At 59.3% G+C, this 27,240-nt stretch overlaps 1 protein-coding gene across 13 annotated transcripts in view; it reads left to right on the plus strand.

The window, feature by feature from the left end:
- The first annotated feature begins 1,931 nt into the window (after positions 1-1,931).
- The window catches only part of NOD2 (nucleotide binding oligomerization domain containing 2), a 30,192-nt gene continuing 4,883 nt past the window's right edge, over positions 1,932-27,240 (plus strand). Inside the window, exons 1-11 of one of the 13 annotated variants that reach the window (XM_016147570.2) lie at positions 2,447-2,556; positions 3,320-3,437; positions 9,161-9,627; positions 13,211-13,316; positions 15,822-17,637; positions 20,698-20,781; positions 20,975-21,058; positions 23,075-23,158; positions 24,762-24,845; positions 25,345-25,428; positions 27,042-27,125. In XM_016147570.2, the coding sequence (XP_016003056.2) occupies positions 9,169-9,627; positions 13,211-13,316; positions 15,822-17,637; positions 20,698-20,781; positions 20,975-21,058; positions 23,075-23,158; positions 24,762-24,845; positions 25,345-25,428; positions 27,042-27,125 (2,885 nt within the window). In that variant the 5' untranslated portion in view covers positions 2,447-2,556; positions 3,320-3,437; positions 9,161-9,168. The other 12 variants (XM_036231262.1, XM_016147575.2, XM_036231264.1 and 9 more) reach the window with 12 other exon arrangements.

Below are 27,240 nucleotides of genomic sequence, written 5' to 3' on the forward strand. Positions count from 1 at the left end.
TATTTATTTATTTTTTTTTTTGATAAATTCGATGAGAATTGATGACTCACAGGTGTACCTCCACAGTCTGGCAAAGAAAACCCAAATCAGCGAGGTGTCCGTAGGTGACACAAAATCCAGCCGTGTTAATCTTGTTTTTCCACAGCTGGGCGTACACACGCCAGCCTTTCAAAAATCTCCAAGCTTCTTCTCCCATATGATCCAGACATTCCGCTTCTAGGTATTTATCCAAAGAAAGCGAAAAAAATGAACTCGAAACGATATCGTTCCTGTTCTTTCAGATGAGAGACCGACGCAAGACACAATAAATAAGTAAACATATGGTATATGGTGTTAGGTAAGTGCTATGGGGCCTCCCCGAGAAAGCGACATTTAAGCAAGGGCCTGACGGACGGACGTGGAGGAGGGAGCCGCGTAGGTGTCTAGGGGAAGGGCATTCCGGCACAGGGCACGGCAGACGCCAAGACCCAGCAGTGGCGGCAGGCCCGGCGTACCCAGGAGCAGCCGGGAGGCCGGCGGGGCAGGAGCAGAGTGAGGGGAAGCGTGTGAGGAGCGGGCAGGGAGAGGGCTCTGGGCGCAGAGAGCAACGGGAAGAGCCAGTGAGACTTCCGTTGGCTCTTGCTCTGCGATGGCAGTCACTGGACGGGTTTCCGCAGAGGAGCGACACATAATTTGACTTAAAAACAGACTGTGACCGCTGCTGGAATCCTGGAGAACGGCTAGGGGCTCTGGTCATAACTCAGGTGAGGGACAACGGTCGTTGGTGGTAATCGTGGAGCTAGTGACAAGTGGCTACACTCCGGATGGGTTTTGAAGGTTAAGCTGGAAAGTTTGCTCCCAGGTCGGATGTGGCGTGTGAGGGATGATGAGTCAGCAGAGTCTTCCAGCTGCCCCGTTAGTTTTCTCGCCTGGGATTGGGCATTTAGGAGGCGTCCGGCTTTTCACCGTTAGAAGATGGCGGTGAGCGCGCCTGTGGATAGACCTGCGCGCCAGGTGGAATGATGTCTGTGGGCAGCGTTAGTCCTTCCGACGCAGTATTTCCCAAGCCCAGCTCCCTGCGTGCTACCTGTGCAGGTGGGTACGTGGAGGCAGTGTGGGGCAGCTTCAGGCGCCAGGGGGCAAATCCCGGCTCTGTTGTCCATCCCGGGGTAGGTTAATTAACCTTTTTTTTTAATTCTTATTTTTTCAGTAGAGTTGACATTCGGTATTATTTTATATTAGTTTTAGGTGTACAGCGTCGTGGTTAGACATTTCTATAACTCACGAAGCGGTCCCCCTGATAAGTCTGGTCCCCACCTGGCACCACACGGAGTCATTACAGTGTTATTGACTCTATTCCCTGTGCTGTGCTTCACATCCCCGGGACTTTTTTGTAACTGCCAACGTGCACTTCGTCACCCCTTCGCCTTTTTCATCCAGCTCCTCAACTCCCTTCCCATCTGGCAGCCATCAGTTTGTTCTCTGTGCTTACAAGTCCGTTTCTGTTTTGTCTTTTGAATTTGATTTCTTAGATTCCACATATAAGTGAGATCGTGTGGTATTTGTCTTTCTCTGTCTGACTTATTTCGCTTAGCATAATACCCTCTAAGTCCATTCGTGTTGTCCCAAATAGGAAGATTTCATTTTTTTTTTTTAATTTTTATGGCTGAGTAACATTCCATTGTATATATGGACCATATCTTTTTTATCCAGTCTATTGATGGGTAGTTAAGCTGCTTCCATATCTTGGCTATTGTAAACAGTGCTGCAGTGAACACGGGAGTGTGTATATCTTTTCAAATTAGTGTTTTGGATTTCTTGAAATAAATGCCCAGAAGTGCAATTGCTGGGTCATAACGTAGTTCTATTTTTAATCTTCTGCGGAAACTGCAAGCTGTTTTTCGTAATGGCTGTACCAATTTGCCATCCCACCAACGGTGCGCGAAGGTTCCTTTTTTTCACATCCTCGTCAACACTTGTTTTTTGATTTATCGAAGACAGTCATTCTGACAGGTGTGAGGTGGCATCTCATTGTGTGTATGGTTTTTATTTTTTTGGACAGAGTGGGGATTTATTGGCGAAAGTGTTGGGGGGGGGGCAGCACCAACACTTTCGTGAGTGTGACAGGACCAGCTATTTGTCCAGGGGCCACGATAGGGATGGACTTGACACCGTCTGGGATGAGCCGCGGTTCAGCCGCCATGTCTTCAAACTCATCTGCATGAAACTCAGTAGATCCCCACTCCTTGGAGGTGTGGATCTTTTGGCGGCCAGGGAACTTGAACTCGGCCCTGCATCGAGCCTCAGTCATAGGCTCCTTGCTCTGCAGCTCAGTGCAGACCGACGAGATTACCTGGCCGAAGTGGACCCTGGCCACCGTGCCTGGCGCTTTCCGAAGGCACCTGCAGAGCCGTCTGGAGTCCGTCAGCCCCAGCCCAGGACATCATTGTGTTGACACGGATGACATGAACGCCATCTTCGCCACAGCCTTCCACCGTGTACTTGTCGCAAAGGCGGGCAGCCTCCAGGGCTTGGGCAGAGAGCGGCTGATGTTCGCCCGACGCCATGCGGCCACAGGTGGGAACTCAACCACTTTTGCCTCCTTCCGCTCCAGGTCAAAGATTCGGATTTTAGCATCATCAGGTGCGGGCGGCGGCCCGGGGTGACGCCAGGCTCTTCAGCGGCTGCAGCGAAACAGAAATATCAGAGCGGAAGATGAAGACAGGCGTCGGATGGCCGTGGAGGAGCGGGAGGCTCCGCAGGCGCGCGGGGCAGCGCCTACTCACCGCGCGGCGGGGGGGGGGAAGGTCACCGTGGTTTTAGCTTGCACGTCCCTGACCATTAGTGACGTCGCGCATCTTTCTGTGTGTCTATTGGCCACCTGTATGTCCTCTTGGAGAAATGTTTCGTCAGGTCCTCTGCCCATTTTTTAGTGGGATTGTTTGCGTGTGTGTGTTTTGTTTGTTTGTTTGTTTCGTTTTTGGTGTTGAATTGTATGAGTTTTTCATACATTTTGGATATTATAACTTTTCTGTGCCTCGGTTTCTTCATTTATAAATTGGACATCGTGACAGTCACTACCCTGGAGATGGGATTAACTGAGTTAATGGATGTAAAAGCCTGGCCCAGAGCAAGCAGGTTGTAAGAGTTGTTTCTTTTCCTTCAAATTGGTTTCACATTACAGAATGACCAAATATAGGTGTTTTTAAAAGAACGTTTTTATGAATACCTTCAATGGAAAACCGGTGTCACTTGCTTGGAAGAGTTTTGCTAGCTTTTGCGGCAGAGGGAGAGAGTTGGGAGGGGGACTTGTCCTGAGAGACTCTCTGGTTCCTTCCAGGTGAAAGGTGGCCCAGAAGGGTGAAACGCTTGGCCCGGGTCGCACAGCCAGGGCGGGCCAGCCCTGCGGGCCGCCAGCCTCTCCAGGGCCGCTCTGCCCGCCAGTCTCAGGCCTGGAGGCGAGTGCTGCGGGGACCGCGCGCGGGGCGGGAGGGACGCCGCCGGCGGGCAGGTGGGCGGGGCCGAGCGCGGGGGGGGGGGGCGGGGACACGGCGGGGGCGGGGGCGGGGCCGAGCGCGGGGCGGGGACACGGCGGGGGCGGGGGCGGGGCCGAGCGCTCCAGTCCACCGGGCCCGGGACCCGCCGGGAGTCGCGGCCCCGACCGCGCGGAGGAATTGGGGCGCCGGCCGCCGTGCGGTGAGTGCTCCCGTGCCCAGCAGGTAGGGCGGGTGCCGGGTGCGGGGGGCTGCCCTTGAGACTCAAACACCTGGCTTCGGAACCCTCTTGGCCAGTTGGCTTAGGGGGAGGCTGCCTTGGTTTCCTCTTGGGGGCTCCTGGGTCTAGATGGAAGGTAGGCTCACTGGGAGCGTCTGGAGGTTGGGAAGCCCCCTGGAGGGCTGTAGAGGGAGAAGCAGCGGGGTCACGGGTCACGGGGCCTGGGAATGAGGAGGCCAGGCTCCAGGTCTCTGCGGGACCTCCTCGCTCCCGGCCTCAGTTTCCCCATCCATCTTTACCATGCCTGTGAGAGGGTGGGTGCAGGTGAGAGTGCCTGGACGGTCTCTAGCGCCTCCTGCTGCCTGCTATCTCTCACGGAGGTCTCCTGCCTCCTCCTCTCCCTTGGGGGCTGCAGAGACCCCCCTGCTCTCCCCCATCCCTGCCAGATAGGCCCACACCTGGGCCTGCCCAGCATCACAAACTCTGTGCCGGGGGGCCCTCTCCTTTGCTCCTCAAGTCGGGAAGCAACCATTTGGTCCTACTCGCTTTCCAGAAAACTGAAAAGCCCCCAAGTCCCCTTGGGGGTCCCACAGCTGGACCCCCGGCTCTGAGTTGGTGCTGGTTTCTCTCCCTCTTCCTGAGTGCCTGGGCTTCTCCCGGTCCTGGCCCTGGTCTCCCCGTGGGCTGTTCCCTGGCCACAGGGTTCTTGCTCTGAAAAGGGCAACAAGCCTACCACGTCGCCTGCCCCCTGACTCTCGATGGAGAAGACCAGAGTGACGGTCCCACTGCCTCTGCTCTGCTGTCCCAGTCCCTCCACCCGTGAGCCCCCTTCGCCTGGAAGGGACCCCATGCAGCCCACCCCGGTCCCGCCCGCTGCTGGCGAGCGTGGCACCCACGGGCGCCTGCCGTTCCGTGCCCTGTGGCTTGCTGAGCTGCGCTCTGCGGTCTGTCGACGCTGCCCCTGGGTTCCGCCTCTGCCACCTGGAACCGTGCAGAGTAAATCCATTCTTTTATTCATTCAAACCATCTCTGTCGATGCACTGGCTGAGACCCTAGAGATATCGCAAACAGAAAAAAAAAAAAATCCCTCACAAATCCCTGCCCGCGTGGGCTTCTTGTCCTAGAAAGGAGTCGGGTGGCCGTCGGGTAAGTCGACACACGGTGTGTCAGGTGGGGAGAAGTGCTGTGGGGAGAAACAAGGCAGGCGGGGGCGGGGAGGCGTCGGGACTGGGTACTGCCGTTTTACATAGCATAGTCTGCGGCGGCCCCTCCGAGATGCTGACAACTGAGCGAAGCCTCGAAGGAGGTGAAGGGTGACTATCTGGGGGAAAGAACATGCACCCACATAGGGAAGAGCATATGCAAAGGCCCTCAGGCAGGAGGAGCGTGACAGGCAGGAGCAGGTCTGGCTTGTTCTGGGAACAGGAGGGGGCCGGCGAGGCTGGAGGCGGGTGGGTGAGGAGCCAGTGGGAGAGTGCCCGGGGCCCGGAGGCCACTCCGAGGGTTTTCCTCCTGAGTGCAGAGGGAGCCACAGAGGGCTTTGAGCAGAGGAGCCACCTGCTCTGTCTGACTTAGGGCTTCGCAGGTGTAGCTGGCTGCAGGCGGGAGAATGGGCTGTAGGGCCATTGGGAGCAGAAGGGGGGACCAGGGAGGGGGTCGCCGTTGTCATTCTGGGGAGGGGCCATGCGGGCTTATACTTCACCCCCCCCCATCCATGGCACAGAGGTGTAAAATATCAGATCGGGGCCATCTTTTGAAAGTAGGGCGGGTAGGACTTGGGGTGCAAGAGAAGGGGAGCGTGAAGGACCACGCGGGGTGTTTCGGCCTGAGCACCCGGAAGTTTGGAGCTGCCCCCGGCTGGGATGGGAGCTGCTTAAGGGGAGGGGCTGGGGCTTGGCTTGGTGCTCGTTGAGTCTGAGACGCACATGAGGCAGTGAGGATGTCCAGGAGGCAGCTGGGAGAAGTTTGGTAGAGAGAGGTGAGAGCTGGAAATGGAATTTTGGACGGCATCGCCATGTAGTTGGCGTTTGAAGCTGTAAAGGCAGGCGAGTTCGCTTAGGGAGAGAGTGATACAGAGAAAAGGGGTGCGAGTGGGGAGCTCGGAACCCGCTGGGGAGTCGACTGTCCTGGACGTGTCAGGCGGGAGGCGCTGCAAGGAGTTGGGGGAGGGGGAGGGATGGGAATCGTGGGAATCAAGCAGTGCAAAGGTCACTGGTGACCATGACGAAAGCAGTTGGGGGAGGCCCGATTCGAAGGGCTGGGAGGGGAGGACTTGGGGACAGCAGTTGGAGGAAGGACAAGGCGTCCTGCTGTGAAGGGCAGAGGAACGAGACTGGAACCCCGGAGGGAAGGGGGTGCGGAGCTGGGGCTTTACTTTCAGGCAACTTAGGGTCTGTTTGTGGGCTCTTGGGAAGTGCTGTCTTAGAGAGAAGCTTGGGGAAGGGGCCAGATGGAGGATGGCCGCCAGCGGCAAAGGGACAGATCCAGTGTCCCAGGGGAGGCTTGGCCCCAGCCGAGAGCTGGACCGTCCCGAAGTCGGGCCTCCCAGGTCGACCCTCCCTCCCCTGTCTGCAGGGGTCCCAGCGGCCTGCGCGTCCAGCATGTAGCTGCCTCAGGGCCCAAGAAACCAGGCTGGTTGTCCTTTCAGCAAGGAAGGGGGTGTCAGGGACCGGGCCTGGGTTCGGGGACAAGAGAAAGGCCTCCTGGGTTGTCCCTTTTGCTTGACCCTCTGTTTCAGCAAGGAGAGCCCCTTCCTCTGCATGGATGGGCCTCGCCTTCCTTGAAAAAAAGACTGAAATGACTCCAAAGTCGTAGCTACTGAAGCAGAGAAGAAAAGGCCGTGGTGACAGACTGACGCGCCCCGTCCGAAGGGGAAAGCGCGGGCGGGTGATAAGGGCAGGATTTAGGGACAGTGGTTGTTAAGCGGGTGATGGGCGGGCATCTGTTTTCTTTCTCTCTCGATTTAAACCGGAGCAGAGGAACTTAGGTTAGACGTAAGAGGACCTTGCCAACCTGGTCCGTGAGGACAGCAACAAAGCCAGCTCCTCCCTCTTGGGCGGTCCTCCCTCTCGAGTGTTTAAGGAGAGGGGGCACAGCGCAGAGACAGGAGGCTGGCAGAACTGACCCTTGGGGATTCTCCTTGCTCCGAGGCGTCCTGAAGAGGCCCCGGGCAGAGACGGGACTTTCCAGCAGCTGGCGGGAGACGGAGCAGCAGCCCGCGAGGCTCGGCTCTGCCTCTCTGTCCTGGTGTCCCCAGACCCCCGATGTCACTAGTGGTGCGTGTGCGGCCTAAGCGGCCGTCTGCTGCCCCAAACTAGGTGTGTTCGGGAAGCGGCCCGCTTTCTCGAAGCTCGTCCCCCGGTGGGTGAGCTCCTCCGTGGCTGTGTCTCAGGTGCCCGTGAGTGCAGGTCACGGTGGGTGCACGAGCTTCGCGCCAACATCGCCAAGCATTGCCTAGTTCTGGACGTCTGGCTGGCGCTGGCCTCCGGCCCATCCTTTTGGGGTTTCCCCTGGCAGATGTAGGCCTGTCAGTCCTGTGTCACTCGGCCGTGCCCTTCCTGTTCCAGGCCTGCCCCAGATGTCTGGGCTGCACCAGCTCTGACAAGCCTGATGAGCTCCGATAAGTCAGGGAGGGTCCAGGCCCCTCAGCCAGAGGAAGAAGCCGATGAAGCAGGCCCATTCTTGAGCATCCCCTGGTGAGAGGAGCAGGTGTTGTCTTATCTCAGCTTTTCAACTTTGTTAACCCCTAGCTGTCTGCGTCGGTCCCGAGAAGCGTGCCGACCCCATTTCCAGGCTGTTCCCTGAGGGAGGGGCGGGGGGTTCTTTTCCCTAGGACCCGGGCCAGGGTGCTGGTGCCGGTGGGGGTGGGGGCCGGTGTTTCCACAGCCGGGAACCACTCCAGGGCCAAAGCCCAGAGCTCTTCCTGCCGCCTTTCCCCCCTCCCCGCCTCCCCGCCCCTGCCCTCTCGATCCTTCAGCTTGGCACTGGGCATGGGGAGGAAGCCAGCTTGGCCAGAGAGAAGTGTGTGAGTTCCTGGTTCACTGCGGCCTCCACGTTGGGGATGTCCTCCCCCCCCCTCCCCCCCGGCTGCCAGACACACGGGCGACCTCGCTGCCTCAGTTTCCTCGTCCGGCCGCGCAAGGCTTCCAGCCTAAGCGTCGGCAGCGCTCTGAGCTGGCGATGTCTCCGTTCCCTTCTCTTGGCCGGCGTCCGAGGACGGGCACAGAATGTCCCAGCCCTTCCCCTCCCCCCGTGGGGTTTCGATTCATGAGCATTCCCGCTGCGCTTTCCAGGGCCCCGCCCTGTGCCAGGCTGAGAGGTGCCAGGATGGGAAAGAGCGAGGCTTCGACTCCGGCCAAGAGGGAGGGCGGCGCACAGACAAGCACGAGGAAAGACGCGAAGTCCCCGGGCCCCTGGGCGCTGGGTTATCCACAGAGGCGGCCATGCCTCTCCGTCTTCCAGGCCGGGACCCTTTCGCTTTCATTTTGCTCTGGGCACCGCACCAGAACCTTGTGACAGTCGCAGCGCGGACTCTGCTGAGAGAGTCGCTCCGCTGCTTGTGGACCCTCCTGGGCCCTGAAGCTCGGAGAGGTTGTGTCTCCTCACTTGCCAGAACCCAGAGGCCGAGGGCTGAGCCCAGGTCAAGCATGGACAGAGGCGACAGCCTGTAATGTGTGGCGGCGAGGGGGCAGGGGGGACGAACGGGGGGTCTGGGGCGGTGGGGAAGGCTGCAGTGATTGATGACCGGGGTCCCTGCGCCCATGAGCTTTCCAGCTGCATAGTTTGCTTCGCTGGGTGGGGCTCTTCATAGCAACGGTCCACCCCTTGGGGTAGCACAGGATTACCTCCACAGGCAGGGGCTCGGGGCGCCTGTGGGGAACCCAGATATAAGGTTGTTGAGGGCGTGCTTCTTCTGGAGCTGCGGTCCTTGGGTTCAAATCCCAGCCCCGCCTCATCCAGATGACTTAGGTCGCTCAGCCTCTCTGTACCTCAGTTTTCCGTCTGTAGACGGGGGCCGATCATAGCGTCTGCTTCGGAGAGGAGGGAGGGGTAAGCGGGTGCACGCAGGGGCGTGCTTGGGCGCTGCGGGGGGCCCGGGTCCAGCCAGCGTGGAAGAGCCCGCCCACCCGCCTCGCGGGTCCCTTGGGAGACATTAATTCCCGGATCCCTTGGGAGACATTGCTCTTGCTATCGGCCCAAACCTTTTACACCTCTTAAGCCAGGGATGGAACATGGATGGATATGGGAACCAGGGGTCTTGCTGCTTCAGACTCTCTGCGGGACCTGGAGCCAGTTTCCTGTCTTCTCTGGGCCTCAGTTCGTACATTTGTGTGACGGGAGCGTGGGTGGGGTGGTGTCTGCGGGTGCCGCGGCGGCTGGCTTGGGCTTGGGTGGAACTGACCGGCCCCCGCCCCCGCCCCCGCCGGCTTCTGGAGAAGTCATGCGCTGACCTCGCTCTCATCCCCAGGTTGTGAAATGTGCACGCAAGAGGCTTTCCAGGCACAGCGGAGCCAGCTGGTGGGGCTGCTGGTCTCGGGGTCCCTGGAGGGCTTCGAGAGTGTCCTGGACTGGCTGCTCTCCTGGGACGTCCTCTCCTGGGAGGACTATGAGGGCCTCAGCGTCCTGGGCCTGCCCCTCTCCCACCTGGCCAGGCGCCTCCTGGACACGGTGTGGAACAAGGGCGCCTGGGCCTGTGAACAGCTCCTCGCAGCTGTGCAGGAGGCCCGGGCGGACGGCCCGTCGCCCGAGCTGCGTGGCCACTGGGACCCCCACTCCTCCCACCCAGCCCGCGACCTGCAGAGCCACCGGCCAGCCATCGTCAGGAGACTCTGCAGCCACGTGGAGGGCGTGCTGGACCGGGCACAGGAGCGGGGTTTCGTCAGCCCGTACGAATGTGATGAAATCAGGCTGCCCGTCTTCACGCCATCCCAGCGGGTGAGGCCCTTCCGTCCTGAGTCATCAGAATCCTCGGGAAAGGGGGTGCCGCTTCGTTGCCGGGGCTGATTTGTCTTTGTGACCTCAGTGCTGTGGGGGAAGCACGGGCCATGGGATACCCCCTACGAAGGCAGCCAGGCGGGGACAAGTTGCTCTGAGGTTTGGTATCACACCACTTCCCATGACAGGAAGTGTCGCCCGGTGGCCGAGGGCCGCTTCCCCAGGAATGACACAGGCCCGGGCCAGCCCTGTGTGACAGCAGCCCTCCCTCCCAGGAAACTCTCTGTCCCTAATCTCTCCTGCCTCAGTTTCCTCCTCCGTGAGGTTCCCGGGAGAATTCAGTGAGCCGCTCTGTGTAACACGTCGGACCGTGTCGAGCACGTAGTAGGCGCTCACGAACGTTACCCCTGGTGCCGCCAAGCCTGTGATCGTGGCATTCCACACGGCGCGCGTGACCTGCCTTCCGTTTTCAGCTGACGGATCATAAAAATTCATTAACTTAAATCTGTATTTAATAATTAATGTAGCACACTGTGTACTAATATAATTTAAATGCCCACATAGGATTTCTGATGCGAAATCGCATTAGGCCACAGATACTCGAAGTAGGAATAAAACTCCCTCGGCAGATTCCATTCTGCAAGAACACAGAAGTGTCTGTTGGGCATTTTTGAAACCCTCTGGATTATTTATCCCCGAACGGTGACCCTCGGACCTCTCGTCATTAACATCCCTCTACATACCTTGGGAAACTGGGGCCCAGAGAAGTGGTTTGCGTAAGCTCGCGGTAGTTAACGAGAGGGCCAGTGCTGGACCTGGCACCCAGACTCAATCATTCATCAATCATTTATTCATTCATTTATTCAGCCAGAATCTATTTAGATGCCTACCGTATACCACGCTGTGCCTTAAAACTCACTGTGCTCAGAGTGCCTTGTACATAACAGCTACTCAGTAAGTGGTTGTTGAGGAAGGACATGCATTATTGAATCAATGAATTGGAATTACATTGCAGTGTTAGGATGGGGCTGGATTGCGAGACTTGTAAGTTTTTATGTTTGCCTATTTTGAATATATATATATATATATATATATATATATGTGCCCAAGTGAGTTTAGGTAAGCCTGAGCTGAGACTGATAGAATAAAGCAGCCTGTCTTCAATGGTGTTTCAAAGCTGACTCAGGGTGACCAAGTACTCACAAGGCAGACATGATGTGGTCCCCTCTCATTAGTACACGCGAAACCTACAGTTGCACCCCGAGTGCCAACTTCTCGAGCCTGGCTCTGTGGGGATCATAGTGCACAGGTTAGTTAGTGTACCTACCTTGGTTGTTCTTTGTAATTTGCTGTTGGGGCAGGGGGCGGGTTGAAATAGCTCACCCAGGACATGACAGGGTTTGTGTCTCACCATTTTTTATCAAATATGCAACGGTGTGGTCGCTCTGGATGCTCTGAGGGGTTTAGAGAAGGCAGCTTAGAAGCCGAGGGCCTGGAGGAGACAGGGCATGAACAGAGGACGTCTTTGGATTGATTGAAGAAAAGAGGATAACTCACGAGTCAAAGAAGACATCACAGGCGGAAATCAGAAAATATTTAGAACCAAACGATGATGAGAATATGACTGACAGAAATTTACAGGAGATGGCTAAAGCAGAGCGTAGAGGGGCGTTTATAACCTTAAATGCTTCTTTTAGGAAAGAAGAAAGGCTGTATTTGAATGAGCTACGAGTCTGCCTTGGGAAAGGGGTAGAGAGGCAGCAAACATGTCGAGGGCCGGGAGTGAGCCGAGCACATGGCAAGGACGGGCCGAGCGAGCCGAGGGTTGTAGCCGTTTGCTCAGGGTCTGGGCTGTCTGACGGTTAGGTTTTTACAATCCAGCTTCGTCTGAGTTTCCTGTGAGCTCTGGCTTTCTATAACTGAGTTTCTAACTCAGTAGCCTTCCCTCAGTGGTGGACTTTCCGATGCCGTGTGGGCGGCACTTGTGGTATGTCCAACTAATATCCCTCCTCCAATCCAGGACTGTCTTGTATATTCCCATAAACGGACTTTATTTATTTCCTAGCGAGGTGGTTATCATGGACCACAGGTTGGGGCCTGGAAAATACTACGGAGTGAGACCAAATACCCTGCAACAGCCATCGCTGCTATTTGCCGAGCGAGTGGTTCTTGTGTTGCAGGCACCCTTTTCATTTATGATCTCATTTCGGCCACAGGGCTACCTTCCAACGGGGTAGTGTGGCCACACTGCTGCCTCTCAGTGAGGAAACTGCCGAACTCCACCATCTGGGAAGTGGGATTGGAATCCAGGCCCATTTGTCTCCAAAGCTTGTGCTCTGCTCTCTGTGTCATGAAACGTGGGGGCTTCACGTAGTAAAGTCGCTCAGCTGGGCCTAACGGTTGTCAGCAAACCCAAGGCTACACCGTCTGTAACGCCAGCTGTCCGTCTGACACACGCAGCTGCTGAAGCTGGTAGGGCCAGGACGTCAGACCGAGTGCTCGTTCCCTTCACAGTATTAGCGTAAACGTTTTTTAACTTGGGAAAGTATACGATTTCCTGTGTTATGGTATAAACACGTGCATTCCTATCACCCAGGTGAAGAAGCAGAATGTTACTGGTACCTGTACCTTTTCCCTTAATTGCAACTGCTAGTGGTACTCACTAGCCTGACTTTTGCATTAATCATTTCTTTGCTTTTCTTTATAGTTTTAATGCCTTATAAAAGTGAGTCCTCAAATGATATATTGTTTTGTTTTAAAAAACAGAGTAGCAAGCCCAGTCATAGCTGTGTCAGGAAAGGGCAGTTTTGCCTTTCCTTCTTGGATGACGGCTCCCAGGAGCAGGGAAGCCGAATAGGGTCTCAGGCACACGGTCTGGCTTTACCTTCCCCTTCTGGGAAGTCAGCGGGCAAGGTCATGAGTGAGTCCCGGGAAATACAGGAGTCACCACAGCTGGAGGATCTGGTAGGGCAGGTGTGAGTCAGGGGCTGGATGTCCAGCAGGACTTTGGTCAGAGAAAGTGGGCCGTTCTGCATGTTCAGTCGTAAACTTGACCACGGCTCTTCCAGCCCCCTGGAATAGGATGATGGTCCTGGGCTACAAGCAGATTGCCGCCAGTCCAGACGGATTACCGCGGTGTGACTCAAGACTTAGACATACTGAGGGCCGTTATCTCCGCGATGCCCATGCTAGAATCCTTATCTACATCCGCCTATCTACACCACAGGCTACTATCGCTCAGGCCCTCGAAGCCTGCTGCCTGAGTCAGCGGCGGACACTCATGTCAGCTCTCTCCAAACGATTTCCGGAATTGTTTTTCCTGTCCTCGTAGGTTCCATTTTTATGTCTTTTTTTTTTTTAATTTTTTTTAAGGTATTCACTCTTTTAGTGGGCCTCAAGAGGGACGTGTCTGTTCAGCCATTCATTTCACCACCCGATTCTGTACCGACGTCTCGGAACACGTTTTCGCGTGGCTTTCTGGCCTTTTGTCGTGCTGGAAGAGAGTTGCCTAATGAGACACCTTCGCGCGCTCGCCTCTCCATCAGCCTTTCTGGAGAAAGTAATGACTTTTCTTTCCCCGTAGGCGAGAAGGCTCCTCGACCTTGCCACCGTGAAGGTGAATGGACTGGCTGCCTTCCTCCTACAGCATGTTCAGGAATTACCGGTCTCGAGGACCCTGCCTTTCAAAGGTACAGATATGCTCGTAGTTCGTCAGGAGAGGGAGGAAAGGCGGGGGAGACTCACGGCTAAGCACAGAACCCCCAGGGGGAGACGCCGTTGCTGGAACCCCGCTTCCTGGCTGGGCAAGCCTGAGACCCGGCTTTCTCATCTGAGGGGCGACCCCGCCACTGCGTCCGCGGGCTGTTGGGAGGATGGAGGACGGGATGAAACGCGTATGGCAGGGTCGGCCCTGGTGACTTCCGGCTCCGCAGAATGGTTCCCGGGGCCGCCGCGAGCCGAGGGCTGCCCACAGGAGTTCCCTGTGCGCCACATCTGTACCAAAGAGATGTGAGGGGGGCTGGTACCCCTCTTCTTCTTAAATCTATTTCTCAGTCCACCGACAATATTATACGAGTTTCAGGTGCACAGCACAGTGATTAGACATTTTGTATATGTCACGAAAGGCTGGTATCTCGCGATCTCTGCAGTTTAGCTGCTCTCAGAAACGCAAGCACCGAACGGGTCCGGGGAATGTGGTATCTGTCACTGCACACGGTCACCAGCCCAGTGCAGGCGCGGGAGAGGCCTGAATGTCCCAGGTGTCCTGCCAGGTGCTTTATTTAACGATCTCCGTCCCCCGAGAGGCAGGTGTGGTTTTCTCTGCTTTACAGGTGTGAGAACTGGGGCCGGAAGGTGAGCGAGGAGGTCGGGGAGGATGACCGTCTCCTCCCAGGCTCTCCCTTTGGTCGGGGGCAGGAGACTTTCAGTTGAAAAGAGAGAAAGAAGCCAGCCTGGTGCTCTTCGAGCCTCGTTCCCTGGTCACCACAGGGACAGCTCCTCGGCCTGGCGGGCCCCTGACCGGTGCGTGGTGCCGGCAGATGGACCTGTCACGCCGGGCCCTGCCCTCCGGGCAGCGAGCGAGCCGGTGGGCGGCGTGGCCCGCGCCTGGGCGTGCACCCTCGCACCCACGAATGGAGCGGTGACACCAGAGCGCGGCAGGGCCAGTGCCCAGCGCAGCCCTTGGTGGACGCCTGCTGTGACGTCCGCAAGCGAGCTGGCCGTTCACGCGTCGTGCCGCCGTGCCGTGGTGCCACGCTCCCCAAGGCGACCGTCCTGACGGTGATGGTCGACGTGTGTTTGTTTCTAAAAAGGAGAGATCTTTTTTTTTTTTTTCCTGGAGAATTTTGATACCATTGGTGGCGGCTGGTAACCCGCACTGGAAATCACGGTGTTAGAGAGGGACGTGTATGTTCCCCGGTTCCCGTCCAGAGCCCCTGGGATGTCCAGGGGGCGTTGAGAGCAACGGGTCTGGAAACGAGAGGAAACACACAGGGGCCATCACCGTTGTAGGATTGCCCACGGCCCCGACGTGCCAAGAGCGCGCTGTGAAAATTACCCGTTAGCCTTTGGGTTGAGGACAAAGGGGCCAGAGCTTGGTTGGGGACAGTGAGGCCATGACGCGGGGAACCGGGCTCTGAGGTCCCACCGCCCAGGGCCCTGGTCCACCACTTCCCCATTTTCTGAGATTGACGTGGGGATGGTAAAGGAGAGGCCGCAGCGCTGGGGACATGCCCTACACGCGGGGACGCGTCCCGCAGAGGGTGGCGCGCAGAGCAGGGGAAGTGGCTCTTGGTCAGGAGGTCTGGTCCAAGGGCTGACCCAGGCACCCTGGTGACCCGAGGCCATCCAGCGCTCGGCCCACCCGGATGACCCAGGGTAAGCTCCCCATGTCTTTAATGTAATCACATCTATCCGGTCCCTTTTGCAAGAATAGTAACATAGTCACAGAATCTGAGGATTAGACGAGAGACATCTTTGGGAGACCATTGCTGCACCCACCGCACCCACTAATAATTATGATAAACACCATTTTTGAAAGTTTACCCCATGTCAGGGGTTCGTCTAGCCTCTGTCTTGTTCCCTCTTGAAACAGTCCCTCAAAATGTAGATTGCCCCATTTTTACTGAGGCCGGAAGAGCTAAGTGGCTTTTGCTCAAGCTAACGTGGACCTGGGTTTTAAGCTCAGGTGTGTCTGACTTCAGAAACTGGGCTCCTAAGCCGTCTCACCTTGTTCCCCTTTGGGAAGATGCACGTGAGGCCGAGTGGTGACTGGGCTTACCGCGGGCCCCCAGTCGGTATGGGGGGGCGGGTATCGGATGCGAGTCCCCTGACCCCAGCCCCGCACCCCTTCCAGTCCGCAGCCCCTCCTGGCATCAGGGCTCAATAATCGCACTAGCTAATGTCTCTCGAGCACTTCCTTCGTGTCGGACGCTGAATGAATCACTTGACGTGCATTATCTTAATTGATTCATCTCAAAACCCTGCGAGGGAGGGACCTCCACCTCTCCCACTCCGCAGGGGAGGCAGCAGGCTCAGGGACGTTACGCGACTGCCCTCAGCGTCCACAGCTTGTGCTCGCAGAGCCCGCCGTCTGTCCTCTCCCATCCGCGAGGTCGCGGTACCCCTCGCAGCCCTCTGTCAGGTCCCGCCTCCCGCACGGCCCCACGTCGCCCGCCCCCTCCTCTGTCTTCCAGATGCTGCGTGCACCAAGTACATGTCCAAGCTGAGGGCCACGGTCTCCGCTCAGTCTCGCTTCCTGAGCACCTACGATGGGGCGGAGAATCTTTGCCTGGAGGAAATATACACAGAGAATGTTCTGGAGATCCGGACGGAGGTGGGCGCGGCGGAGCCCCCACAGAAGAGCCCGGCCGCCCTGGGCCTGGAGGACCTCTTCAGCACCCGCGGCCACCTCAACGAGGACGCGGACACCGTGCTGGTGGTGGGCGAGGCGGGCAGCGGCAAGAGCACGCTCCTGCAGCAGCTGCACCTGCAGTGGGCCACGGGGCGGGACTTCCAGGAGTTTTTGTTCGTCTTCCCGTTCAGCTGCCGGCAGCTGCAGTGCATAGCGAAGCCTTTGTCCGTGCGGACGCTGCTCTTTGAGCACTGCTGTTGGCCTGACGTCGGCCAGCAGGAGGTCTTCCAGTTCCTCCTGGACCACCCCGACCGCGTGCTCTTGACCTTCGACGGCTTCGACGAGTTCAGGTTCAGGTTCACGGACCGTGAGCGTCACTGCTCCCCGACCGACCCCACGTCGGTCCAGACTCTGCTCTTCAACCTCCTGCAGGGCAACCTGCTGAAGAACGCCCGCAAGGTGTTGACCAGCCGCCCGGACGCCGTGTCAGCGTTCCTCCGGAAGTACGTGCGCACGGAGCTCACCCTCAAGGGCTTCTCGGAGGACGGCATTGAACTGTACCTGCGGAAGTGCCACCGCGAGCCGGGGGTGGCCGACCGCCTCGTCGGCCTGCTCAGAGCGACCTCGGCCCTGCACGGCCTGTGCCACCTTCCCGTCTTCTCGTGGATGGTGTCCAAGTGCCACCAGGAGCTGTTGCTGCAGGGCGGGGGGTCCCCCAAGACCACCACGGACATGTACCTGCTGATCCTGCAGCACTTCCTGCTGCACGGCGCGCCCCCGGACTCAGCCCGCCGGGGTCTGGGACCCGGCCTGCTTCGCGCCAGGCTCCCCACGCTCCTGCACCTCGGCCGCCTGGCGCTCTGGGGCCTGGGCACGAGCTGCTACGTGTTCTCCACCCCGCAGCTGCAGGCGGCACATGTGGACAGCGAGGACGTTTCTCTCGGCTTCCTGGTGCACGCCAAACGGGGCGCGCCCGGGAGCACGGCCCCCCTGGAATTCCTGCACATCACGTTCCAGTGCTTCTTTGCCGCCTTCTACCTCGCGCTCAGTGCGGAGCTGCCGCCGTCCTTGCTCAGACACGTCTTCCGCCGCCGCGGGCCGGGGGGCCCGCTGCTGGCCAGGCTGCGGGCCGCGCTGTGCGTGCCCGGCTCGCGGCGCGAGGAGGGCAGCGTGGCCACGTTGCTGCGGGAGGCGGAGCCGCACAACCTGCAGATCACGGCCGCCTTCCTGGCAGGGCTGGTGTCCCGGGAGCACCGGGTCCTGCTGGCCGAGTGTCAGGCGTCCGAGAAGGCCCTGCTCCGGCGCCAGGCCTGCGCCCGGAGGTGCCTGGCCCGCAGCCTCCGCGAGCACTTCCAGGCCATTCCGCCCGCCGTCCCGGGCGAGGCCAAGAGCATGCACGCCATGCCGGGCTTCGTGTGGCTCATCCGCAGCCTCTACGAGATGCGGGAGGAGCAGCTGGCGCGGGAGGCCGTGCGCGGGCTGAACGTCGGGCACCTCAAGCTGACCTTCTGCGGCGTGGGCCCCGCCGAGTGCGCCGCCCTGGCCTTCGTGCTGCGCCACCTCCGGCAGCCCGTGGCCTTGCAGCTGGACCACAACTCCGTGGGCGACGTTGGCGTCGAGCAGCTGCTGCCCTGCCTCGGCGTGTGCAAGGCTCTGTAGTGAGTATCGCCGGGGCGCACGGCGGGGCCGCGCAGGTGCGGGAGCACCGTGCTGGGATCTGGGAGATCAGGCCTCAGTTTAAACATGTGGGAATGATAGCCATAATTCATAGGACGTCCTACGTGACAGGCCCTGGGACACGCTCTTCCTGGAGTGACCTCTTTTCACCTCCACGGCCACCCCGGGTGGTAGCAGAGACCTTCTTATCCCCACCGTCCCAGATCTGAAGCTCAGAGATGTGAAGTAACTTGTCTGGGGTCACGTAGGAAATGGCAGAGCTGAGGTTCACACGTCACGTCTTTCTGCTTACGAGTCCCCGCTCCTCACAAGCGGCCCGTCTCTGGGCGGGCTTCAGAGGCTCCATGACAACCATGAAGACACATACCAAGGAACATCCCACATCAGGCAACTTGCGCCCCGTCAGAAACTTTAAAACCCCACCGAGATGAGAGTTTCAGGACCCCAGAGGGAGAGAGTGGCTGTAGAGTTTTGCCTGCACTTTCATTCCTCATGGAGTGCTGTGTCCAGATGAGGTTCCGGTGTCGCCCACACGGCTTTCGGCCCCCGGGCAGAAGGTGTGAGGCTTCTCCCTCCGGAGGTCAGTGCCCCGGCCCCTGTGAGCCGCCCTCCATGTCCGGGGCCGGGCGAGGGCAGAGGGCGTACCAGGGTCTGGTGGCCAGCACACTGCAGGCTCCCCGACTTCCCCTCCAGCCTTAAAAGGGGATGTCCTGCTCTCTATTTATAACCTCTGAGAAAGCAGAAGATCTTAAAGTGCGAATCTACTCAGCCTCCCAGGCAACTTCATTTGACCCTAAGCAAGGGACCGATCTCTTCCAGAAACTATTAGGTTGGCATACCTTCTCTAGGCCAGAGCAGTGAGGATTTTATCTGCATGGAGCCAACGCAGAGCTACGTACTAGAAAGTGTGCCGTGGTCCTATGTTTGTAAATAGGATGTAATACAACATACCGCCTGGAGTTAACTTGTATATTATATATAGTTAATATATATTATAAATATGAGTCTCAGGAGGAAGCAGATGCCATGGAGAGTTTAATAAAGGGACAGTGGTCTAAGGCTCGGGGTCAGGAGTTAGGACGCGCAGAAATGGGTGGGGACAGGGCGGGGATGGGTGGTTATCCTCCCTGGGCCTGCAGGGGGCGCGGGGCAGGGGAAGGAACAGGTATTGGCTGGGAGGAAGGTGGGGGCGGGCTGGGCTGCCTGAGAGCACCTGAAGTTGCAGCAGCCTGGCAAGGTGGGGTCGGGGGAATCCACCGGGCCCTCTCCCCACTCTCGCCTTGACCAACAGGGGCCCAGAGCAGGGTGCCTGCTGACGGGGTCCCTGGGAATGAGCTCCCCAGGCCCGACAGCCAGGCAGAGAAGGGGTCAGCGGAGCTGGCCACACTCGTATTTCCCCGGGAAGGAGAAGTCGCGATGTTTTCACTCAGGGATTTCTAGGCTGGTCTGTGGGGGTGGTTTGCCCAGTGGGAACATGAACGTGGGTTTCTCTGCATTACGGACCCGTAGCTCTCAAAGGGGGCCTTGCACCCCTCGGGGTCAGGAGCCGCTGGCCTGGGTGAACCTCTTAGACCCATCCTCACAGACGCAGCCCTAAAATGAACAGACCCTCTCTCGCTGGGGATGGCGACGGAGGCCGGCCCGAGCCTCGTTTCAGAGGAGGGTGAGGCTGGTCCCGTTCCAGCTCCCGCAGCACTGACCTCAGGGGCAAAGGGGCTGTGGCAACGCAGATCCTCCGGCCGTCCCCGGTGGCTCCCACCCCCCGGGGCTGGGTAGGGGCCGGGAATCTGTGGTTTAGACACTCCTAGCGGCTCTGACGCAAGTGGTCCCGAGGCCACGCCGCGGACACTGCTGGTCAGTGGGAACCAGCTCCGTTAGCGATGAAAGGCCTTGGCTTTGTCCATTTAAAAAATGCTGCCTGCGGCCTTCGAAGCGGATTTCCTGAGCCGTAGTCTGAAAATCACTGAGAGGGGCCGGGCGAAGCCGTGGTGAAGAGCAGGTCTGGAGACAGGCCGCGTGGCCCAGATCCTCCAGACGCCGTGCGACTGTGACCAAGTCACTCCGCCTGTCCGCGCCTCAGTTTCCTTATCTCCAGCCACTACACGGGCGTGTGAGGGTTACGTGCCGTTACAATGAGGTGTTTGGGACAGCCTTGGCGTGTCCAGACAGGGGAGCGGGCATGTGGGTGGCTTTTCCTGTGTGCCTGACCCTCACAGAACTTCATGTGCACTGTCTCTTTAAAGCCTCACCAGGGCTTACCTGGTGGCAGCCGGTGCCTGGTGCCGGATTCCAGAGCCCGAGCTTTAAGTCAGGGCCTCCCAAGTTTGTCTGAAGGCAAAGGATCCTGCACACAGCTGTTAAAATACACAGACCCCTAGGCCGCACCCTGCACGACAGGATGGCCTGCCCCGGGAGGGTCCGGGGAGTCTGTATTTTAGGTTATCCTTTCGGAAGACCTTGCGATCAGGTGAGTTTTGGAAACACGGGCCCAAACGCCTGTCGGAGGTGGCCTGCCAGGCAGGACCGGGCATGCAGGAGTGATGTCACTGGGCTGCAGGGCTGGACGGCAGGGCCCCACTAACCGCAGCCTGGATGCCGGTCCCCGCCGCGTCGGCCTCTCTGGTCCGCCTGGCCTGCCGCCTGCGCCCCGGCCGGTGGCATCCACTCCTGCCCCCGGGCGTAGTCCGTCTGCTCCCCACGGCGCCTTTCCCAGGCGGCAGCCCCCTCCCGCCTCAGAGGCTGCTGATCGCCACCTCCCGTTCTCTGGTTAGGTTCGTGACTTCCTGAGGATCCCAGGGAGCTGTAGCGGGCGCGCTGGGTCCCCACTTCTGACCCGTCGTCCCCTACATACTGCGTGACGTCAGCGCCCTGGCCAGGGATGGGGGGAGTCTTCTGGGGTGCCTAGGCCTTGCAGCATTTCTCAAAAGCAGAGATGATGGCTCTTTGGAGATGAGCGAGGGTCTCTTTCAGGGTTTTGTTCATTTTTTTCTCTCTCATCAGCTCTGTTTTCAAATGTATTTTTTTTTTTATGTCTTTTTTAGCCTGCGAGATAACAACATCTCGGACCGGGGCATCTGCAAGCTCATCGAACACGCCCTTCACTGTGAGAAGCTGCAGAAGTTGGCGTGAGTGGCCCTGGGCCCGGCGTCCCCAGCCTCACTCTGGGCGCGACCCCTGGAGGCAGCTGTGGGCGAGTGACGGGCTGGGCGGGGTACTGGCGTGGCCGCAGGCCGCAGGGCAGGCGCTGTCCTGAGCGTTTGGGTGGTCACGGTGCACTGTGCCTCGTCTCCATGTCTCTTCTCTCCCGGAACGTTCTAGTCTGTTCAACAACAAGCTGACCGACGGCTGCGCACACTCCATGGCCAGGCTGCTCGGGTGCAGGCGGAACTTCCTGGCTTTGAGGTGAGCCTCGGCTTCCTGTCCCCTGCGAACCGTTTTGTTCCCCTCAGCTCGGCCGGCATCGTCTGGTCCCTGCCCCGCTCAGCCCGTTCCTGGGCCTGTGATCTCCCGGCCGAACCCCTTTTGAGCAGCAGGGTTTTGCTAATGCTGTGACCTCCTCAGCAAACTCTGGAATGGCTCTGCTGAGGGCTTCCTGCCCTTTGACCTTTAACCCCCAGGGCTGGAGAGCGTTCGCAGGCCCTTTTCTTTCCCTGTGCCTGAGGGTCACAAGGTCTCTGGGTTACCGAGTTCCCGGCTATACGCTGAGTGTGTGCTGTGGGGGGCGGCATGCAGCGGTCACTTGCCACCACAGCTGTGGCCACCAGTTACCAAACGCTCTCAGGAGGTCTTCTCGGCGGCTCAGCGGGTACGGGGTTCGCACTCCGGTCCGGGAAGTCTGCATTTCTGCTCCCAACCCTCCTGCCTTCAGCCGGACTCTCTCTCATATTGATACCTCGAAATCGTCCTTCCAGCCCCTGGTCTCTGGCTGGACCTGGCTGCTGTTCCTCTCTGGGATCTTAGTGCCTCCCAGACTGACAAGGCGGAAAAAGAACTCACAGTGCAGAATTGCCTCCATCCGTTCTTCCTGCCCGCTGGGCTGGGTTTGGGGGTGGGAGCCGCTGTTTCACATGCTGACGATGTAGCGCGGTCTCGGCCAGGCCCGCCGGGCCCACGCCAGAGCCGCCTTCTTCAGCACCGAAGACGTCGTCTGCCGCCACCACCTCCCCGACCCCCACGCACAGTCCTGAGACCCGGGCGGCCCCACCGGGAGCTGCCGGAGCTGGAGGCCGGGGTCCTGGCTAATGGAGCGTCGTGGTCGAGAGCCTGGGGCTCTGGGGCTGGACCGCCCAGGTTTGGACCCAGGATCCCTGAGATTTGGTCCTCATTCGCTGTGTGACCTGGGGTCAGCCCCCCTCGGCGTGCCTCTGTTTCCCCTTCTGTTAAATGGACGTAGTAATAATCGCTTCCTCCCAGGTGCCGTGAGGACAGAGTTAACGAGCTTTGTATAGGGAGTGACGGATCGTGGGACAGCCACCTACGTTCTCAGTGTGTCTGTCTGTGTCAGTCCAGTCTCTCACGGGGGGACGAGACGAGCGACCGGTTCCGTGGGAAGATGCCTCCGAGAGGGGCCGAGGCGGAGCAGGGGGAGGCTGGAGAGCTGACAGATGCCCCCCAGTTCTGGCCCGAGAGGGTAGGGGGATGCATCTCAGACTCGGTGCAGCTCTGTGAGCGAGAGGAAGCCCACTGGGGTCCTCCTGGCGAGGGCGCCCAGCAGAGGCGGCTCCCGTCTCCCCGCCGCCGGCTGGGAGCAGGCCATGGGAGGCGCCTCACCCCTTCTCGAAGGGGGTAATAAGACCTGCCCCGTGGGGTGTCACTGTGAGTCAGAGGGGCTGAAGGGTACGAAGGTTCTTTGGAGATGAAAGTGTGTCACTGTCCCAGGAAGCCCGGGGTCGTGCGTCAGTTCTGGGGGCCTCTCCAAAACTCTCTGAAGTGCCGAAGCCCCCGCCCCGGCCTCTGCCGGGACTCGTAGCAGGCTCCCTTGCTGCCCCTCGGCCCTGGGCCTGCCCCCCGCTCTTTGGGAGCAGACCGGGGTCCAGGAGGCTGCAGGGGCCCTGGGCCTGGCCTACGGGAGCAGACGGCTAAGACTGGAAAAAGCGTGACAGTGAGTCACCTGCTCCCCTGGGAAACCACCAGGACTGCTGCCTGCTGTGGCCGCTGCCCATACCTGTCACACCGCTTTGTAAAGCTGTCCCCGCCTCCCCCGCTCCTTTCCCGTGGCTGGTAGAGAACGAAGTCGCGGGAGCCATGGGATCGGCTCCCTGAGCTCCGAGGGCGGCCGGAGCTGGGGCGCTGGCCCCGCGTGCCGCGCAGAGGGCCCCCCGGCGCCGGTCCCGGCCCCTCTGTCCAGACCAGGCCTGCAGGGCACTAGCTGGCCTGGTGTCCTGTGCGCTTTCTCAGCCCCTCTGTCTTCCGTTCCAGGCTGGGCAACAACCGCATCACCGCCGCGGGAGCCCAGGTGCTGGCCCAGGGGCTCAGGGCCAACGCCTCCCTCCAGTTCCTGGGGTAGGTTGGATCCTGGGACCTGGGGCCGCATGGAGGGGCGTGGGGCTTGTGGGAACTTGGGGGCAGGTGCAGCTCATTGGCCAGAAGGCCCAGTGGGGCTCCAGTGGGGAGCATGAGGCAGGGAGGGAGTGGGCGGCCCTCGCCGCCTCAGCACCTGCTTTTCATTAGATAAACAGGAAGCTCGGGAGGCCAGGGCCGGGGGAGGGAGGTGGCTGCGATTAGGTGGCAGGAAGCCCGCTGGCCCTCGTGGGTGCCAAGGCTCTGCTTCTCCCCTCTGTCTGCACGTTGCAACCACTTGGGAGCTTCTGAAGAATGCCCTTGCCTGAGCCCCACCCCGGACTAATTAGATGAACTAGCTAGATGCAGGGCCCAGGAGTAAGCAGTTTCGGAAGGCTGCCCAGAGGACGCGCAGCCTGGTGAGGACCCAGGAACAAGGAGGAAGTGGGGAAGGCTCGGGCCCAGGATGCGAGGGGATTCCCCAGGTCCTGCGAGCTCTCTCTTGCAGGGGGCCATGTCAGCCTGACAGGGAGGGGAGGGGCGTCGGGCACGGCCGGGAATGCACCTCCACAGGCCCCAGGCCCCCAGCGTGGAGCTCCCTGTTTGCTGGGCAGAGTGACAGTGCCCTAGGGTTGTACCGTGCAGTCCCCTGCAGCCCCTCTCCTGTCCCGTCTTGCCTTGGCGTAACCTGGGGTCACGGCCACAAGAACTGGGGGTCTTAGAACCCAGGACCGTAAGAGGAGAGAATAACCTTAGGGCCCCAGTGTTCCGACCCATTTCGCAGGCGGGTGTGTGGCCCAGAGGCCCCGTTTGAGCCGGGGGTGGGGCAGCAGGGCTGGGGACACCAGCCCCTCTTCTCGGCTGCGTCCAAGCAGCACGGAGTCTGGAACGGGGGCGGCCACCGCCCCGCGGAGCCCTCTCCTGTTCGAGGTCACCTCTGGCACGTTGGGGGTGGTTTATCTTTCAGCATGTAGTTATTAAGGCTCCTGTCTGGGCCAGACACTGCGCTAAAACCCCCAGACTCTGTTGTACGCACAAGCTGTTCTGTACCTTAAACTTTGTCCTCTACACTGCCTCATAGGCATCTTTCGACATTGTGCGACCTCATTAAACAATAGCCTCTTTGTCTTCCGCTGGTTAGAGAGATGCCGCCGTGATCTCCTTCGCGGGCTCCTATTGGTGCCAGGGCTTTTGCCGTTGCCGTAACCCGTCCCCGGGTACAGGGCAGGGCTGGTCCCGGCCAGAGCTCAGCGAATCTTTACACGTGAAGGGAAATGCAGCGAAGGCCCTGGCTCAGCCGTCTGTGCTCTCGCACACAGGCGTGTCCAGGCTAACGTCCCACGGGGGAAAATGTCACCACCACGCGAACTGCCCCTGTCACACTGCTTCGCACCGTGGGGGCCTCTACTGTTCTTGTAGGTCTGATTTAAAGCCGCTGAAAACCCCGAGGGAAGTTCGGCCATCCCTCCAAAATCATGGAGGCAGCTCCCCTGTGCAGGGACCCGGGGGCCCCGCGGAGACCTCTCTGGGTCGCGCCTCTCGGGCCGGGGACATTGTCTAGAACCCACCGCAGGGACTCACTGGCACTTCCTGGTGGCCTTTTCAGGTTCTGGGGCAACAAGGTGGGTGACGAGGGGGCCCAGGCCTTGGCCGAAGCCGTAGGCGGTCACCAGAGCTTGAAGTGGCTCAGGTAAGCTTCGCTGTGGGTCCCGCAGTTGTCACGGGGGAGCCGGCACGAGCGGGGTGGAGCCTGGGCCAGCTCGGAAGGTCTTTGAACTTCACTTTTAACCTCCAGTTAGGCAATGAGATGAGAAAGAAAGACCTGTGACTTCGGAGTCAGGACCCTTGAGTCTTTCCGGGCGACTTGGGAGCTGTCCCTTCTCCCCTCCAGGGTCTCGATTCCCGGCCTGTAAATCGAAGATGTTGGGCTGGATCCAGCACATTTTCCCTCCAGGACCGGCCCTTACTGCTGATAGTGGCTGCCCAGGGTGCCACGTCGGGGGGTGGGCTGGGGGGTTCCACGGCTGCTTCCGGGGCTCAGTGGGAGAGGGCAGGGCATCGGTCAGTGATGTTTGACGGGGCGCGGCGGGCTCCGCGGCCGTGCGCGCCGCGCGGTCCGCCCTTGGCGGGCGAGCTGGCCTCCACGGTCCCTGCCCGCGCCGACTCGCCTCTGTCCTGGCTCCATCCAGCCTGGTGGGGAACGACATTGGCAGCGCAGCGGCTCGGGCCCTGGCGTCGATGCTGGAAAAGAACGTGGCCCTGGAAGAGCTCTGGTGAGTGCGGGCGCGTCCGTGCTCCGGGGAGGCAGGGGACAGCCTTTCCTCCTGCCCTGGCCTCCTCCCTGGACGCGGCGGGGGTGCGCGGTGAGCGAGCGTGCCAAGAGGGTGGCGTTCGTCTCACAGCGTCCTGGGTGGCGCGGGGCTGCGAGAGCCCGGGGCACAGCTGCTCACTGTCTTCTTGTAAACGTGCGCAGCGGTGTGTCGGTTGGCTGGTTTACCGCCTCCGTGTGGCCTCGTGGGTGAGAGCGCAGACTCTAGACTCAAGTGGGTGGAGCTTGCAGGCGGGCAAGGTCGACAACGGTCTCCGAACCTCAGGTTCCTTCCGTGCGCAGTGAGGGTGCGAACCTTCTCACTGTGAGACGCTTCCGTAGGAATTAAACGAGGTGATTTCCACGAAGAGCTTGTTAGGCGTCTTTGCTTCGTAAGTGTTGGATTGTCATAGTGACGGTCATTGCTCCTGCTGCTGCTGCTGCCGCCGGTTAACGGACTGTCACCACCGCCACCACCGTTTGTCCTTTCAAAGCGAATGCGAGGCCCTGAGAACAGCGGCTGTGGGCGTCAGGGCCGCCCTGGAAGGCGGAGTGGAGTGTGGGGCAAGCCGAAAGACGAACCGGGAAGCACACGGTGTTGACGTGAAACCGATTCCAGTTTTCCATTCTTCAGACGCCACCCGTCTGGTCTTCTTATGACATGTTCTGGGCGGTTCCACAGTATGTCAGGGGGATAAAAACGCCGATTTTTCCAGGAAGCAGAGGCATCGTCACAAAACGGACGTCGTGCAGGGGCCTTGGCTGTCGGCGGGGTTCACGAGCTCAGCCGGGGCACCGTTGGTTAGATCCTGATTGGGTTTGACTTCGCGCAGTTTCTCGCCAGTGCCTCGCTCTGAGTGTGTCAGTCATGACAACATGAGGCTGCAAGCGGGGGAAGGCCTCTGTCCACAGTGGCTTAAAGCAGTAAGGGACGTATTTTTTCACGCTGGCGGTAGGCAGCGTAGGCCGGCACGGTGGCTCCGTGAGGCCAGCGGGGGTCTGGACTCTGATTCATCCCATCCTCGGGCCGTGGCTTCATCCTTATGGTCGGTCGCCTCATGAGCGCAAGATGGCTGCGGCGTCCCGAGCATCACCCCTGTAATCCAGGATTCAGTCTGGATACCCAGGAAGGGCAAAGGCACAGGCCAGCTGTGTCTCTCCCCTTTGGAGAGTATTCCCAGGAGCCCCATTTGTCGACTTCCCTTCGTGTGTTCGTGGCCACGTGGGTGTCTCTTGGCCAACCTTGGCTGCAGCGGAGAGTGGGAAATGTCATTTTTTTCATCAAGCACATAGCGGCCCCAAATGAAATGAGAAAGAAAGGGAAAATGGATAGAGAGTGGGTAGAACATAAGGGAACTTCTTATATAGTAGAGTTTTGGGGGTGACTTATCTCCCCAAAATGTCCCTGGAATAGAGACCCTCATACCCTTGCCTTGTTTGCTCTTACTTTATTTGTAAATGCGGATTTTCAGATGTCGGGTTTTCTAAATGGGGGGGCACATGGTTTATCTTTCTGGACATTGTCTTCCTCGGTAAATGTTATGGTTTCAACTGGGTCTTCTCTCTTATTCTTCCCAGCCTGGAAGAGAATCATCTCCAAGATGAAGGTGTGTGTTTTCTCGCCGAAGGACTTAAGAGCAATTCAAGTTTGAAAGTCCTGAAGTAAGGACCCGGGAAGCAGGAGCTGGGACGCTAGTGACCAGGGTGGGAGGGGCGTTTCTGAATCGGAGGCCTGGGCAGCTTCCCAGCCCGGCAGAAAGCGGCTGGCGTGGTTGGG

This window comes from Rousettus aegyptiacus, unplaced genomic scaffold (assembly GCF_014176215.1).
Source record: "Rousettus aegyptiacus isolate mRouAeg1 unplaced genomic scaffold, mRouAeg1.p scaffold_m13_p_14, whole genome shotgun sequence".
Taxonomy (NCBI): domain Eukaryota; kingdom Metazoa; phylum Chordata; class Mammalia; order Chiroptera; family Pteropodidae; genus Rousettus; species Rousettus aegyptiacus.